The 18,469-nt window shown below is 35.5% G+C and overlaps 1 protein-coding gene across 2 annotated transcripts in view; it reads right to left on the bottom strand.

Moving 5' to 3' along the window:
• Positions 1–18,469, bottom strand: part of Fgf12 (fibroblast growth factor 12) — a 326,815-nt gene that overhangs the window by 11,630 nt on the left and 296,716 nt on the right. For both annotated transcript variants that reach the window (XM_026400287.1, XM_026400286.2), the window contains exon 4: positions 1,587–1,785. In XM_026400287.1, coding sequence (XP_026256072.1) covers positions 1,587–1,785 — 199 coding nt within the window. The remainder of the gene's footprint in view (positions 1–1,586; positions 1,786–18,469) is intronic.

Genomic DNA, 18,469 nt, shown 5'->3' with positions numbered 1-18,469 from the left:
ATTTATCTACTCGTTCATTTGTTCATTCACATATTCACTTATCCAGTTCTCAACTACTGACTAAATATCTCTTTATGACACGACAGATATTATACAAGACACAGGGGTATAAGAAAAAAATAAAATAGGTTTTGTTCATTCAGAGAATGAGCTAATTATGAACAAGAGGCAATGGAGGGGCAATAAGTAAATTTTATACAATAGGATCATTTGTATGGGAAAGAAATGTATACAATGATTGGAAGGCAGAAGGCTTAATTTTTTTTTCTTTTTTTTCTTTTTTGGTCTTTTTTGGAACTGGGGGTCGAACCCAAGGCTTTGCAAATGCAAGGCAGACACTTTGCTACTGAACTGCATCCCAGCCCCAGAAGGCTTAATTCTTGAAGAAAGCCAGGGAGACTGCCACGTAAGTAGAGATTCTTGAATTATTTTTTCAAGGGTTGATTGGCATTTTTCTGGCAGATGAGATGAGTGGGTGGACACTGGAGCAGGGCATGGACAGTATGAAGTCCATAATAGTGATGATCCATTGCAAGAAAAAGGAAAGTTTAGTTTTGTAGGCCTAAAGATACAAGATGCAAGGAAAGATCTGAGAGGGACTAGGAGCTTTAATGTCACATTCCACCCAGTACTTTGAATACAATATCGACTTAACAGATATTTGTTGACTGATGCAGTCATATCTACTATATATTCTGCAGCAAGCCTTGTGTATTATGCTCCACTGACTGAGCCTTATGAGATATTTTTTGGTTTAGCAAATCAAACTAGGAGTTGCAACACACCTAATTATGGAACTTTTAAGGAAAATCATAGTTGACCAAATTGGGTTTATTACACTCCTCACTTTGAAAAGTAGATACTATATCAAAGGATCAAGGAAAGAGGTGATAGGCTCCACTGGGAAATATACAATTTAATGGTGATCACAGAAAATACTGCACTATTTTCTTTCCTTAAAAACCAAAGAAAAATTAATACCCTATGTTGTTATATTTGCTTATAGAAATGTAGAAATTAGTACATAAATGTATCTCTAAAAACCTTTTGCAAACTTTAAAGCACTGTAATAATATTATTGATTTTTTTCAAGGGTATATTCCAAAAAATTAAAATACCATATTCAACATATTTTTTTTCCTAAATACCAAAGGAGTGTGGTAGGTTTCTTTTTTCCTTCTTCTTCTTCTTTTTGGTTCTAAAGATTGAACCCAGGTATGCTTAACCATGGAGCAATATCCTTAGACCTTTTTAAATTTTTAATATTTTATTTAAGACATGGTCTCAAATAGTTGCTTAGGGCCTCACTAAACTGCTGAAACTGACCTAGCGTTGAACTTTCAATCCTCCTGCCTCAGCTTCCTGAGTCACTAGGACCATAGGTGCATACCACTATGCCCAGATTGATAGGATTCTTTATTCTTTTTTTTTTCTTTCTTTATTGATGGGAAAAGGTACTTATGTGTACTCTGATATTTTGTTCTCATCTGTTGCTTCATAGATAGACCCTAGAGAATTAGCAAAGAGTGGAATTGTTTTCAACACACATATCAGGGTCCAAAAAATTAAAGTAGTTAGTTTCATACCTTCAATAGGTTTTGGTACAAAATGTGAAGAGGGCTTGGTTTTCTTCACTCTGTTTCCCTTCATAATTTGACCTTCTTTATTGAGTCCCAGAAACCATGCTCGGCCCGATTCTTGCTGGCGATACAGTGTGGAAGAATAAATCACATAGTAGTTTTCAAACACGGATTCCTTAAATTTGCATTCTGGGGTAAAAACATCCTGCAGGGAAGGAAAAAAAAAAGAAATGTAAAAAAGAGAAAGGTTGAAAAATGAATCAGCAAATGCAAAATAAACTCCACTCCACTTGGAATACAGGTCCTCTGTAAAGAACCGGAGAGAGGTGACTGCACATAATTTCAGGAGCATTAGTATAAATCTTTATTGTACAAAACCAAGAAACAAGATTTCCTTTCTAACCAATTTGCACTCCAGAGAAAACAACTGCTGAGCTGTGAGTCCCACATTGGGCTAGAATCACTAAAGACTGCAGCCAAGTCCAAACTCTGATAATAATGTTTTTTGCAAATTGAAGCACTTAGCCATTCCTAATTTTAATGACCCTTAGCATGTAAATAAAGTAGACTTTATCCCTGGAAGTCAAAATCAAATGCAACCACAGCAAACACAGGTACATGAAATGTTTTGAAGGGGACCACCACGCCTGTACAAGAATCTGTTCTACAGCCAAAGATTGTTCCATGAACTTAACAGGATGCTACCACTTTGCCCAATACAAATAATTTTCCCTGTAGCTTATTAATCAAAACCTCAGATACAAAAACCTCGGGAATAAGCAGTAGAAAAAAGTACTACTATGTAATCGTATATTTAACCCTGTGAGGAACTTTCCACAGCTGTATCATTTTATGTTTTCACTAGCAAGATGTGAGTATCACAGTTTCTCTACATTCTCACCAGCACTTTTTAGTAGTCATTTTTGTAAAGATGCAGTTAATGCATGATCTGATAATCCTACTTTTAGGTCTATGCCTAAGAGAAATGAAACATGTCCACACACAAAAAAATAAATATATTTTCATAGCATTATTATTCATACTGTGCAAACGACCCAATTAGCTCTTAACTGATGAATAGATAAAGAACACACGGTCTGGTCATACAATTTAATTTTACCCATCCACAAAAAGGAATGAATTATTGACTCATGACAATATGGAGAAACCTAGGAACATATGCTAAGTGGAAGAAGACAGACACAAGAGCCACATGCTGTTTGATTGCATTTAATATGAAATGTCCAGAATACAAAATCCAGAGATGAAAAGAAATGGATGTCAAGGGCCAGGGGTGGCTGTGCAGATAAATGGGTATTGACTGTTTTCTGGAGAGATGAAATTTTTCTGGGATTAGACAGTGGTGATGTTTTCAAAAATTTGTGAATATACTAAAAAACACTGGAGTATATACTTTTAAATGTGGATTTTCATGATATATGAATCATGTCTCAATAAAAAAGAAGAATTGGAGAAACAAGAGACTAGAGAAGGTGAGGGAAAACAATGACAACATTGCACAGTTCTTATCTGGTAGTAGCACAGGACTTAACAATGAACCTGGGGTGTTGGAAAATAGGCTCTTCAATGGCTTTGTCTCTGCATTGCTAGAACAGAGTTTAATCACTGCCAAATATAGGGATCGAAGTGATAAAGATTCAATTTACAAAATGTCCTACATTGTTTTGCATTACTGTAATGAAATACCTGAGATATGCTCACTTTAAAAGAAAAGTTTTGGAGACTAGAAGTTTAAATAGTGTAGCTATTGGATCTACTAACAGCCCCATGGCAGATGCAGGGAATGAGAACATCAGTGTGAGAAAGATTTCACCCCTCAAAACTCACAACCAGGGACAGACAGGGGTTCCAGCCCATTCTGGGGGCATGCTCCAGTTGACCTCTGGAGCTCCCCCTGTGCTGCACCTCTTAAAGGTCCCACTGTTTCCCAACATTGCTGCCCTGCGGATCAAATCTTCAACACATGAACTTTTGGGGGATACACTTAGAACAACCCAAAGATAAGTTATAAGATATCCTATAAGTCTCAATTTTTCTTCTAAGATTAGGTTAAAAGATACAAAAAAAAATAAAATTTGGTGCAGATTTTACTAGTTTTCTTTAAAAAACAAATTGATCAAAATAATCCCAAACCTTTTATTTCTAAGTCTAGCCTTATACTAATAAACACAATATTATCCTTAGCAGCTAAGAGACCCTGGAACATTCAAAGAATAAGTTCTGTGTATAAGGTTTCAAACCTTACAATAGGAGGTGGGAAAATATAGGAGGCAAAGAATTTTGTATAAATGTATATTGTCATATAGGTAGGAGTGATATGACCTACTTCTAACATACATCACAGAAATACGAAATTTGTAAATTTAGAGACAGATGTTAAAGCTGCTTAGAGATGATTCAGTGTGCTGCTTTTATTTAACAAGGTAACTGAAGCCTGTGATAATGAAATAATTGTCCCAAGGATCACACAAAGTTAGAGGTAGATCAGGACACTTAGCCAGAACTATGGTCTCCTGGCTGCTGGCTCAGTAAACTTCCCACAGAACTATGCATTGTTTCCTAATGCAAAGCCAAGCCTGTCCTTGATGTGGGACTGTTAATGGGGCAAACCTTACTCATTATCATAGGAAACTTTGTCAGCCACGAATAATTACTCTGTTGTTATTTACATATGAGAAAAATAACACTTTCATTTAATAAATAATGAAATCCTAGGTTTCTATTCCACTTTGTAATTGTTTAACACTCCCTCCTGAAAACAGCAAAAGTCCAGGATACTGTAAAAGAACTGAAGTCTTGGGGTCTGAGCCAGGAATAGCATTATAGAAAATGGGAAATCATATACAAAATATTCAGAGCCTATGAACAGACACTTCTCAGAAGATGATAAACAATCAACAAATATATGAAAAAACGCTCATCATCTCTAGTAATTAGAGAAATGCAAATCAAAACCACTCTAAGACTTCATCTTACTCCAGTCAGAATGGCAGCTATTATGAATACAAGCAACAATAAGTGTTGGCAAGGATGCGGGAAAAAGGTACACTCATACACTGCTGGTGGGACTGCAAATTGGTGCAGCCAATTTGGAAAGCAGTTTGGAGATTCCTTGAAAAACTTGGAATAGAACCACCATTTGACCCAGCTATCCCTCTCCTCAGTCTATACTCAAAGGACTTAAAAACAGCACACTACAAGGACACAGCCACATCAATGTTAATAGCACAATTCACAATAGCTAAACTGTGGAACCAACCTAGATGCCCTTCAATAGATTACTGGATTAAAAAATGTTGCATATATACACAATGGAATATTAATTCAGCAGTAAAAGAGAAAAAAATCATGGCATTTGCAGGTAAATGGATGGAGTTAGAGAAGATAATGCTAAGTGAATCAAATGCCAAATGTTTTCTCTGATATAAGGAGACTGATTCATAGTGGGATAGGGAGGGGGAGCATGGGGAGGAATAAATGAACTCTAGATAGGGCAGAGTGGTGGGAGGGCAAGGGAGGGGAATAGGGTTAGAAATAATGGTGGAATGAGATGGACATCATTATCCAAAGTACATGTATGATGACTTGAATTGGTGTGAATATACTTTGTATACAACCAGAGATATGAACAGTTTTGCTCTATATGTATAATAAGAATGGTAATGCATTCTGCTGTCATATGTAAATAAAAATAAATAAATAAAGTCAACAAAGGAAAAAAATTCAGATCCTAATTGGAAATGAAAATTTAAGTAGAATATCCCATTTAATGTTATTCCAAAGGAGGTATATGAAGAATTAGGATTTAGGAATAAGGCAAATATTAACACCTGACCAGGGCAGGGCATGCAGGAAAATATGGCAGGAAGTTAGTGCAAGCACTTCTGTGGGCACAGGTAGCATCCTTGAAAACGAGCAGGCAAATCTTAAGGGTACAGAGCTACCTTTGAGAGTGATTCTTAGTGCAACCATTACCATTTATTTGCAATTTCAATTTCAGTATGAAGCTGGACATCAAAGAATTTACACTGTTTGTTATTATCACATTTTTGTATAATGAGTTCTGAGCCCTAGAGTTGGAGCAAGAAAATCAGTCAAGGTTTTCTTCTGACACCATACACATCAGTTTTGGGGTTTAAGTAAGTGATTGAAACTCTAATTTTCACATTTTTCAACTGTAAAATGAGTGATTTTAAGAAAAAAAGAGTTGATCTGTATAGAAGCAGTTCATAAATTCTTAGGTTTTACAAAATTCCTAAATTATCATTGCTGTTCAGTTTTCTTCTTAGAGTAAAAAACACAATCATGTAAAAAGACCATTATTTCTGTGCCTTTGTTACACTTGCTACTATCTGCTCCAGCACCAGAAACCTCCCCCTTAACTGTTGCTAAAAGAAGAGCACATATAAGCACGTTTTTAATGAGTTATCTAAAGCTTTTGGCAAAGATATGGGTTGTCACATACATTCATAAGGTGTTCCGTGGGTTGAGTGTTTAGAATGGCAACAAATCTAATGCATAATGGAGACAGGCAGGAGTGGAGTCACAGGTGGTCAAATCCTAGGCCACCTTGACTAGGTGCATATGATAAAAATAGAGTAAAGAGAAGAGTATACTAAGGAGGATTTTTTTCCTTTTGAAAAGTCACACTGCAACTCACCAACTTTGTTTATCTTTATCACCCTGAGCTCCCAATTCAATGCAGGCATCATACCAAGGTTTATAGAAATACTTGATGAAACAAAATCAAGCCCACATGTATATCATTTGTGTACACATGGTAAAAGCTAGTCTTATTTTTCCCAAAAACTAAACTTTTGATCTTCCCATTTTTCAAACTTAAGCAGACCTTAAATCAGGGAAATATGAATATTCTGGAAGTGTTCTGAATTTTTGAATACTTATACTTTCTTTGTGCAGTCTTTACACAACTGGGGTTTTGGTGCAGCATTTTTCAAACCATTATATGAATGGTCCTTTTCACATTCTGATCACCTTTCCACTCCAGCCATGCACTCTAAAGTAAAGAACTTCTGCCTATTTCAATCCAGATGATGAAGAAATGCTGGAGCACTGAGGCCCAAGTGGTCACTCTGGACACCTTCCAGTGTGTTCCCATCCATCTGTCTCCAAAGCACTATTAAAGTCTCCTTGACCCACAATGTTTTAGCTCCACACTCCACTTTGATCCTCGCCCACACTGAATCTTTTCCTGACTCTCCTCTCTACACATGAACAACAGAGATCCTACATAGTTTCTGGTTTCTCAAAGTCTCTAGTAGCCTAGTCCCTTACTTCTAAGACAGATCAACTGTGCTGGTACTGCCCTTCCATCACCCATTTATATGGAGTACTCATTAATATATAAACACCATGAAGAACAAAGAGACAGAAATTTAGAGATATTAATGAATATGGATTAAATATTGTGTTTTTCAGGATTGACTACACTGCCAACATTATTTACATCACATGACAACTACCTGCAAAGGCTCTAGTTCCTAACCAACTCCCAATTCAACTGCACTGTTGATGTTCTCCTTACATCTCTACCAAATAGGAATGAGACAAATGTTCTTCCCAGTCACTTCAGATTTAGTGAGCCCTCCTTCCTTCAATTTCTCCTGATATTTGGTATTTCTGCCTTGTATCTTGATGGGAATTTTTTTCTCCCACCATAGACACTGTGAATTTTGGTTCACAGGAAAATATTCTTCATCCACACTTTTTATGAAGCTTGGTACCTTCAGCACTCATTTTATTCTTGTTGAAATAAACAATGAGAATGTTAGAAGTCACAGAAACAGCAAAGATTATGTGATAAGACAGAAGTGATTGACAGGACTGACTTAGTTTCTTTGGCTGTATAATATTGAACATGTCATTTAATAGTGATAAAAATCTTTGATTTCTTATCTAGAAAGTAGAGACAGTAATTCTAATATTAAAAATGTGGTAAAGATTAAGTAAAATGCTAAGTCTTACTTCTCAAAATCTTTGTCCTTCTTTCAAAATCAAGTTTTTCCTACATTTTCACTAAGAGATTTGAAGTATGAGAATTTTAATACCAATAACCATAATCCCTTCATAGGTTCTATGTAGGTTAAATTTTTTAAGATGAAAATATAACACTTGTAAATGATATCATTTATTTATGAAAGATGTTTTCCATTCCCTCGCCAACTTATACATTCTATTTATCTTTTTATATTCTAGAGCATTATTCAAGGTCCAAGAGTAATTGTTTTATTTACTAATAGTGCATGTAAAACTAACGATTTTCATGCTTCTATAATAATATTTATATCAAGACTTTATTTATATCTGGAAAAACCATTTAGACACTCTAAATTTCTGGCTTAGTATTCACTGACAGTTTTCTGAATCTTGGCAAATCAGTTAACCTTTTGAATCTCCAATTCCTTATATGTACTCTGAGAGTATGTTTACTACAGACTCAGGGTAAAGATCAAATTACATAACACCTGTGAAAGCTCTTTAATGGCTACAAAGAATATGCAATTTTTGGAGATTTATGTATTTTACATGGAATACTTTAACATTATGACTTTAACAGATGGCATCTGCTTGGAGTAAAATCTTTGAAAGGTAAAGTATGCCTTGTGGTTCAGTTACAACTACTTTTGCTCCCCTAGTTTTACTTGTAAAATGTACACTTTCCAACTTGGGTAGGGGTACAGGATTTGAATAGCCCTGGAGAGTGAGTAGATTTAAAATGGTACAATCATAACCTAGCTGCATCCTGGTCTTTGCAGATCCCCATTTTCTCCTCCCTGCTCTGGCTGTGATGATCCCTGGGATGAATGAGCAATGAAAGAATGAGCACACCCACAAGCACTGATCCCTTTGTTGTAGTTCAAACATAACAAACACATTTCATTTCAAATCCTTTAGAATCGATACCTCTTGTTCTTGGAAACCTCTGCAATCTATTTCATCCAGTCACTGCCTAAATGTGACTACCTCAGAGAGGCCTCCCACCTTGCCCACCTTTCATAAGCAAGCATTTTTTTTTGCTTTGTTTTGTTTTGCTGGGGATTGAACCCAGGACCTTGTGCATGCTAGGCTGACACCCTACCAACTGAGCTACATCCCCAACCAACCAGCAGGCATTTTCTCCAGTCACTTTCTAAACTTTTACCTTTCTCCCCCATCCCTTCATAATTCAATATTGCCTGACATTTTAGGACACAGAAACATGTTTAAGCTTCATAAAGGCAGAATCCATGATCATAATATTTCATTCTTATTCTCAGATCTTGGAATAAAAACAAAATTGTGAAGAGAGCATCTTGAGGCCTGGAAGCCTGGAATCATAATCTGTGCATCTCTTAAATTGTGTTCAAATCTGGAAAGACACTTTTCTTCTTAGGTTTTCAGTTTCTCCAAAATGTAAGATAGCCTTTTGTGGAATTAAGCAATCTCCAATATACTTTTTGTCTTAAATCTCCTATAGATCTGCCATTCATGTTAAATAATTAAAGAAGTTCTTGAGATTAAGGATTCCATATTAAATATTGTTATTTCAAAAACAATTGTACAATCAAAATGGAAGTAATATATTATTGAAAAAGCAAAAAAAGAAAAATATAATCAGAAAAAACAGACATTACTATCAACTGAGTAATTGTGGCTAATGATTCTATGGTAAAAATTGCTGATTTTTTCAGGTACAAATAGATCTCTGATTTTGATTTATTTTCTTTTTCTGATTAAAACACCAAATATACACTCATCTGTTGTTTTCTGTTTTGTTATTGTTTTTGTTTGTTGAGACCTGGTCTTTCTATTTATCAGGCCAATGTTGAATTCATAGGCTTATGTGATTCTCCCTACTCAGCCTCCCAATACCTGGGACTAAGGACATGATTGCCACAATGCCCAGCTATTTACTGTTTATATTGCATAACCATCTTCCCTGTTTTCTGTGCAATCTTGTTTACTGACTGGGTTGTGTTAAGGAAGAAAAAATACATAAACACTTGCTAATTCTTGCAAAACCACTTACATTCAGTAACTCCAAAGTTAGAGATTTCCTTTGGTTTTAACCTTTGGATATTTGGCTGTGAAGTTTCTGGTTTACTAACTTCATTAATGGCCTTTAGATGCACAGAACTTGAAAATCCTAGGTATATTAACAGCAGCTTTGTTAACTGTGTTGTCAGACATGATGATATTAAATCAAGTGAGAGAACTATTGTTTTCCATCCTGACAAGAGGCAAAGAAAATGCTAAATTACATTATCTCAAATGAATGATTTTTTTAAAATCTGTGGTTGTTTGGCTAGAACAAGTCTAATTTTGTAACTCAAAAAAAAATCTCTGCAGATATGGAAACCTTTGTCTATACACTTTAGAGATAATTTTTACTGGAAAATTACTGAGAGCTAATTCCTCTAAAAATAAAGGTTCTTTGTTAACACATTCTTTGCAGTATCTGACAAGGCAGCAAGGTAAATTTATATCATCAAAAAATAATGCAACCTGTGTTTCCTGGAAATTAATTTTGGAGGCTTTTTGACCTTGGGCAAGTTACTCAGCTTCTATAAAACTCAGCTTAATCCTCTGTAGGTTAAAGCTACTCATGCCTTCACTGTAAGGTTGTGATTATTAAGTGAGACAAAGATGGTATATTAGGTATATTACTTAATTTACTCTTGGTTACAATCTTTAGGCAATAATTGATATAACAAATGAAAATGGGTTAGCCTCAGCAGCAGGCTGAGAAACAGCACTTTACTTGTGTCCTGAGCAAGTCTTACTTGTTGACAAGCTAATCAGGGTCACCTTGCTTCCGTCTCAATTTGGCCATCTATTTATAGACCACACAGAGAAATCTGATCATTCCTATTTTTCTGGAATCATGTTGTTGCCATCAATCAGAGATGAATGATGTGATTGTCAGGTTCTTATCACATGCTAATAAAGCATTATATACTACATGGATGCTTGATTTAGCCTCTAGCAAGAAGCCTGCAAGTATGTAAGGTGGGGTGGGGAATAGGAGAATGCATATGGGTAAAGGCAGATGTCCTTACCACTCACTGTTATCATCAAAATTATTTCCATGAGGCTGCAGTTGCAGCTCAGTGGTGGAGTGCTTGCCTAGCACGGGTGAGGCACTGGGTTAGATTCAGAGCATGACATAAAAATAAATAAATAAAATAAAGGTACTGTGTCCGTCTACAACTAAAAGATATTTTTAAGAATTATTTCCAGAATTTTCCATGTTTTAGAAGCAATGTATCCACACCAGAGATTGGCAGAACCATGAAATTCTCCATGGAAAATACCATTAGTTCTTACGAAAGGAGCATGTTCACAACACATAACCAGGGTGCCACTAATTAAATATGAATACCAGGGCAAGTAGGTTGAATGTTCCCAACATATTCATGAAAGCGGGTGAGTGATCTGGGGCCTCAGCCTATGATTTTTTTTTTTCCTAGAAGAAGGACAAAAGTAAGAACATTGTCTAATTCCCACAATTCAGTTTAAACATTACTCTGTACTTTGGAAAGTTATTTTGATACCCTAAAGAATCCCCAAAGTATCAACTAAGACAAAAACAGTTTTTACATGAAATATCCCAATTTTTTCAGTGTATATGAAACATTCACCAAGATATATTCTGGCCCATATAAAAATCCAGGAGACTGAATTCTTTACACAGTATGTTTTCTCACAACAAAAATCTTTGGCTATTTGGAAATTAAACAATAGATTTAGAGCCCGTTGGTCAAGAAATAAATCATAAGAAATATTTAAAATAGAACTTAATAATAACAAAACACAGAATACAAAAATTTCTGGGATGTCACTAAAGTACTGCTAGTAGAAAGTAGAAGTAAATTCTCACATAACCTTTTCATACACTTTGACCCACTGCTAGGAATTTGACCTACAGCTATAGCAGCACATGTACAGAACGGAGTATGTTCAAGATGATATTTGTGGTATTGATGCTTACAAAACCAAAATACTGAAAACAATCCAAGTATTCTTCAATATGGGTCTTATTAAAGAAATCTCAGTGTTTCCACATATAGAATATTACATAGCTCTGAAAGACAATAAAACAACTTTTTCTCTATTGCTCTTGAAAGACCCCAAGACATACTATAGAAAGGTCTCCAATGCATAAATTTGGAAATATTTCCACATTCTGTTGTTTTATTAAATGCACACATGCATACAATACCATACAATTCAAGCATGTATATATTATACATGCTACCATTTTTGTTAAATATAACATGCACACACAAATGCACGAAAAGTGGTTGTATTAATGTTTGGAAAAATCTCTTGAAGGATACAAAAGAAACAGGTAACAGTATTTGCCTCCTAGGAAGCGATCTGGCTGATTGAAGAACAGAGTTGTAAGAAATAGACTCCTTTTCTCCTATGCATCTGTATTACCACTTCAAACAACAAACTAAGGGGAGAAAACTGTGGATCCAGCATGATTTATGCTTTAGCTAAATATGGCCTTCAGACCTCTAGTATGGAGTATGATTACTAAAATAGGTTTAGTAAATACAAAATGTAGACTCTGAAGCTGAAATTTGCTTGCCTGGGCTCACTCAACAAGCAGAGAAACCACATGACTACAAGGATATTCCAAAAGGTCACCTGATTCCATGTAAAGAAATGGCACACTCTTATGAAAAATTACTGAAGGCAGATCAATGAAGATCTTAAGTAAGCAACCCCTCAAAAGATGAAGGAAGGAAGGAATGAGGCTAAACCTGTTTTCTCTCCCTGTCCTTTATATCCTGATGGTTAGATTGGGAATAAATTTACACCACAGTATGAGCAATATATATTAAAAATCATAGCTAGGCACAGTGGCACATGCCTATAATGCCAGTGGCTCAGGAATCTGAGGCAGGAGGATTGTGAGTTCAAAGCCAGCCTCAGCAAAAGTGGGGTGCTAAGCAACTCAGTGAAACACTATCTCTAAATAAAATACAAAATTGCGCTGGGGATTTGGCTCAGTAGTTGAGTGCCTCTGAGTTCAATCTGAAAGAAAGAAAAGGAAGGAAGGAAGGAAGGAAGGAAGGAAGGAAGGAAGGAAGGAAGGAAGGAAGGAAGGAAGGACCAAACCAAAACATCCTAATTTGAGTTTTATGCGCTTCATTGTTTAAATTTTCCGTGACTTGGATCAATCTCAGTACCCAGTGAACCCCAAAATTTCTCCTCTAGTGCTACCTGACTTTTTAACAAAAGCTGGAGTGAACATTGTAAGCTTCCCAAGACAGTAACAATTCACTTATGAAAATCTAATGAAGTTTTTTTTTTTTTTTGGGGGGGGGTGATATGACATTTTAGGCTTGGCATGTAACTATGTCCACTAAATAGAAAAGACTCCAGAATTTGGTTGTGTCACTTGCTTTGCTAGTTAGGTTTAAATTACACTTCCATTTAAACATAGTCTTCCTGGAAGTGACTGCAATGCTCAGTGACTGAAACAGCTCTCAGTGAGGGACTGCTATAATGGTCAGTGAATGAGAAATGTGGGCTGGGATGAGCTAGGAATGCAGAGCACCGGTGATGCAGGATGGCTGTGATGTTGCCATGAGGTGTAGTAGACACCACAAATCCTTTTTATTAATCTGGAGGGAAGGTAAGATATTTTTAAAAAATAGCAAAGCAAAGGAATCCGGGAAAAGTGCAGGAAACCAGCAGGTGAGAAGAGACCAAGATCTGACATTATATCCCTAGGAGTGCAATAAACCCACATCTCACAGGTGTGTTCTACTCAGGCTCAATCAAACCTGCGTGCACTGTCACACCAGCCACTTCATTTCAACAGCCTACAGAGTAATCTGCCAGACAAACAGTTCTGACGGAACTGAAAAGCTAGAGCTGTTTTATTTTGTTTTTGTTTTTGTTTTATCTTTGCTGCAATGCTTCTTGCTGAGATGATGAGTCCTCTATCAGGAATTCAAAATAAACATGTTCACCATGAAAGAGGAATGGAAGAGAGAGGGGCTTGGTTTGCTTTATGCTTTTTCTCTGAAGTCCTGGATTATGGAATATCATTTACCACTGTTGTGTTTGGACATGCTGTCGTTCAGAGACAGCAATCACAAGCACATTTGTTTAACTTCATAAAATGTACTAAAACGTCTAGAATTGCTTAAGTTCTGTCCTTCAAGCGACCATTGTATCCATAAAATTTAGGTCTGCAAGTAATGTCTGAGTCTCCATTTCACAGATGATGAAAGCAGGGCTAAGCAGTGGGGAGAAAGTTCCCAGTCATGATCAGGGAGCTAGGTAATAGCAGAGTCAGGATTCAAATGCAGTCCCTAGTCCAGGGATTTTTTTTCCTTATTATTCCATCATGGAAGCTTTGGTTATGATTTATGCCCTTTCACAGATTAAGAAAAGCTATCCAAAATAGGCTTGTACTTACAATTCTGCATATTTTCCATTAATTGAATAACTGACCATACACTTCAATTAATATAATTGCTGTTGTCAGTTTTTTTTTATTACAGTGAACACACTTTGTTTTAAGTCATTTTGGTTATAGGAAGTGAGTAATTTGCTCTTATGATTCCATAAATTAATCATTAGTAATGTAACTAGAAACACAAGGAAAAAGGGATAATTCTTTTTTTACATAAATAAGGTAAAAACAGAGTAAGCTTGATGGATGGTCTTAATTGCAGATGATGAATGGAGAAGACACTGAATTCTTCAAAATGGAACTGGCATTTGTGAACAGAGAAAATACTGAATGAAAGAAAAGGGCCAGACCCATCCAACTGTGAAATTTAGTCATACTACAACCCAATGTCTATTAATACACATTATGAATTTGATTTACTTGTGACTCAGTACTTGTGACTTGATCCTAGAGTAACTTTCTCTAGCAAATTTTAAGTTGGCAAGTCTCTTACTTAAAGCCTGTACAGGGTCCTTCTCAGACCCTATAAAAACAGTAGATGGATGAAATGATTCTCCAACAATGAACATTTTATCTACCTATTTTCCCTTTCATATAGATTTTGGTTACAAATATATAAAATATTCAGACCTGTATGGATAATTCACATTCTGTTTCTCTTCTTCAGGTTGCAAAATCACCTCCTATATATGCATCCATATTAAAAGGTTATTTGATATTCACCTTCAGCCTCTCACAGATGATTATAAATTAGATATGTGTTTCGTTCATTGTTGCTGCTGCTGGGCTTTTACAGGTGGCACAGACCTGTACTGCAAATACAAATCTCACTTATTCTGAAACACCTACTTCAAATTTGACTCCCTTCATTCAGTCTTCTCTGATCCTGTCATGTGAAGATCATCTCTTCCTCTTCTGATCTCCACAAAAACCATGTACCTATGACTCTACTGAAAAAAAGATCACTTTATATTATATACTGTGTGTATTGCGTGTGTATATGTATATGTGTGTGTGTGTGTGTGTATATATATATATATATATATATATATATATATTGCAATTATGACCTTATTAAGTAAAACTTATGTGAGGTCAGGGTCTTTGTCTTATTTCTCCTTGATTCCTGCATAGCGAGACAGAGTAAATGGGTGAATTGGGCTTGCTGCAATGGCTAGCCTTGGTAACGGCTCATCAGTTGATATGAATAACTCTCAGAGTTATGCTTCTTTTGAATCAATGCAGCAAACAAAGTTTAGAATTTAGCCTATTTTCATTTTCTTTATTCTTACTTCAAGTTTTTTTTTTAAATTGAAACTTAAAAGTTATAGCTTTTAGGTATAAATAGTTTATAGTCTAAAAAAAATAAACTTTTTTTGGTTTAAAAAACATTTACTCATTGGTGAAAGAGAAAGAAATTAAAAAAAATAGAAACAGAAGTGTATTTTTTCTACAGCCTTACAGTATCAGAAAAACAAGTGTGAGTCAACATCCTCTTCACATTCCATGTCAGCTTACAGAAGATAATAACTTCATGTTGGGTGTCAGAAGAGATACTATTTCTTCTTGAATTGAGGACCAATTACGTAGAAATACAAATATATTTTAAGTTGGTAAAGTCATTAACATGTGTTGTATTAGCATATAAATGGTATTCTGGGCCTTAAAGAATACAGGGAGAATACTAATGCTTCCTTTCTGATATGAACACTTGGAGAATTACATGTGAATCATTTAACGCTAACACCATTGTTTTGATATGCCAAAATGTCAGGTTTTTGTCTGCATATCCCATCTCTTTGCATAAAGAGGTATTGAAGTGCTATTTGATAAATATTCACTGAAATGGACTTGACTTGTTCCTATTTATGGTTCTGCACATAGTAAGAAGGCTAGTCATTTTTAAAAAATTCATTCCAATAAGGCCATTTTTTTGGAAAACAAAAAAATGAAGAAACAATTCCTCTTCAGATCATTGACTACAAAAACTATCAGTTCAGTTTATTTTAAATTTCATTTTGTTCAATTCTATTTTATGAAAGGGAAATTATCTGGGCTTATTTCCTGTTTTAATTTTCATTCCCTCTATTAAAAATATAAAATATAATAAAATATTGTATTAGCAGTTTCAAAAACAATATGAATGGTGTCTCCTCTTCTGTTAATCTTAAGTTCTTTTATCTGCCTATGACTCCATTTTCAGAGTTTGGTGTTCATACATTGGTAAACAACTAGGATTTAATTTTGATACCCCTGAAATGTGACAACCTACACAAAGATAGGCTTTGTTCTTTTCAGATGTTTTGTAGCTTGGGATTTTAAAACATATTTTTCCTTAGTATTTTCTGGATCACTAGCAATGGTACCAAAATGAATCATGGAATTTTTCTAAACTGGACTCCATAGTGTTATAGAAGGGAAAACTAACCTCCATACTGATTCTGTTCTCTTAATTTGAAGCCAAGTGGCAAAGTGTCACCCCGTATCTTACCAATTTAGCTTGTGTTCAGTATGAATAGACTCTGACCATTTTCCCTAATAGAATCAGCATGCAAATTTCTAGCATTCAACTTTTGAAAAGCTGTATTTAAAACTACTGTGTGGGAGAGAAGAACAATATGTGATGGAGATATTATGCTAGACTCTGAAAGTTTTAGTTTCTGACACATATAGTCAGATATTTTTGAGCAAATCAAAAGCTTATATAGTATGTCTTGTAATTTCTCATAAATAGATCAATGAAACTGCAAACAAGCATATGTAAATATGCCTGTATTCTACATTTCCAAGTTGGCGATAGGCCACCCACTCTAAGAATAGAAAGTTCACAAAATAGTATATTTGGCATTTAATTGGTAGTCACTGAAATAATTATATAATTCAGGTAGATGTCTGACATGTAAATTCTTCCCATATTCTATTTGTTTAATGGTATAGAAATTGATAAACAGTCCTTGAGTTTGAAGAGTTTAAACAATTATGAGACATAAGATGGAGTGATAAAGTTTCCTTCTTGATTTGGGACTAGGATCAAAAAGGGGCTGTATTCGATCCTTAAAGAATGTGTAAAATCTTAGCAGGTAGAAAATGAGGAAAGAAAAGAGAAAAAAAAAGAGGGCAAAAACATAGAAAAGGAAAAGGAAGATTGGCTAGTCTCATCAGCATTAAGGATGTCTCTGTGGTTATGATGTCAAGGAAATGAAGAGCATCAGAGGCCTGATAAGGGGGTTGGAAATGGGAAGGCCAGTGGGGCTTGGAAAGCATGGAGACATTCCTATTCTAGTTCCCAGCGTTTAGGGGGCATTCCTATGAGGCTGAGAGCCAGGGAAGTTTCCTGATGGCATTGATTTATCCGTATAATAGATTATTATCCAGTAGTAAACATTTTAATAAGTGAATAATCATGTGATTCTAAAGTTCAGAGTCACTAGTGAGGTAGCCTGGCCTACAAGGTGGTCCAATGACAGGAATTCTGAGCACAGGGCTTTCATGCTCTGGGATCCATATTACCCAGAACATTTAAGAGAACATTATTCCGAACTGTCTAAAGGTTGGTGTGAGACTGTTGTCGGAAATATGCACATGTTCCTGTCTTTCAAATTTAAGTTGTTTTTCCAAGGTGACACTTAACCTCCCAAGAGAGATGCTGCCACTAGATGGAGTGGTAGTGACTTGGTTTCTAAGGGCTTCAGTTGATATCACCAAGAAAGGGAGAATTATGGGCCCCATAATTTCTGTTTCTATTTCATTTTATTTTTTCTTTCTGCAATGTAGTGCCCAGTTAAGAATTGAGCTTCAAAAATAAGCCCTTGGAAATAATTGCATGATACGTGATACTTGGATTAAAATACATTTTCTGGGGAGTAGAAAGAAACAGGAAAACTCAAGGCTTTGATATCAAGTACTGGATTTTACTTTTACCTTTGCTATTTATTAGTTGGGGGAAAACCATTTAAGTTTCTTCATTCCTCTATTCCATCACATTTAAAACACGAATCATCATGCTTACTTCACATATTGCCAGACAATAAATAAATCCATGTGGTACAATGTGCTTTGAAAAGAACATTGCTAACCATCCATCTAGAACTCACTAATTATGATTAATTTACCCCCAACAGTTTCTTCAAGTTCATAACATTTCACAAAGAAATATCACCTACAAATTCTCATTAAAAATTTGAAATTCAGATAATATTTTATATTCATTCCACCTCAATTAGCAGGAACTTTATTACCTAGGCTTCCCTACTAGCACTTGGGCTTACAAACTAGGATTTAAGTGAGATTCACCTAGGACTTTGCTGCATTAATATCTAAGAAGCCCCTGGAAGTTTTTTTACTCAAACTAACAGCTTGCAGGTTTTCTAAGTCTTGATGTCATGAAATCTCCTGCCCTGTTAGGGCTATCTAAAAAGTGCTTTTTGAT

This window comes from Urocitellus parryii, chromosome 2, assembly GCF_045843805.1.
Source record: "Urocitellus parryii isolate mUroPar1 chromosome 2, mUroPar1.hap1, whole genome shotgun sequence".
Lineage (NCBI taxonomy): Eukaryota > Metazoa > Chordata > Mammalia > Rodentia > Sciuridae > Urocitellus > Urocitellus parryii.
Note: the sequence above shows the minus strand (reverse complement) of the source record. Positions and strands in the feature narration are given on the sequence as shown.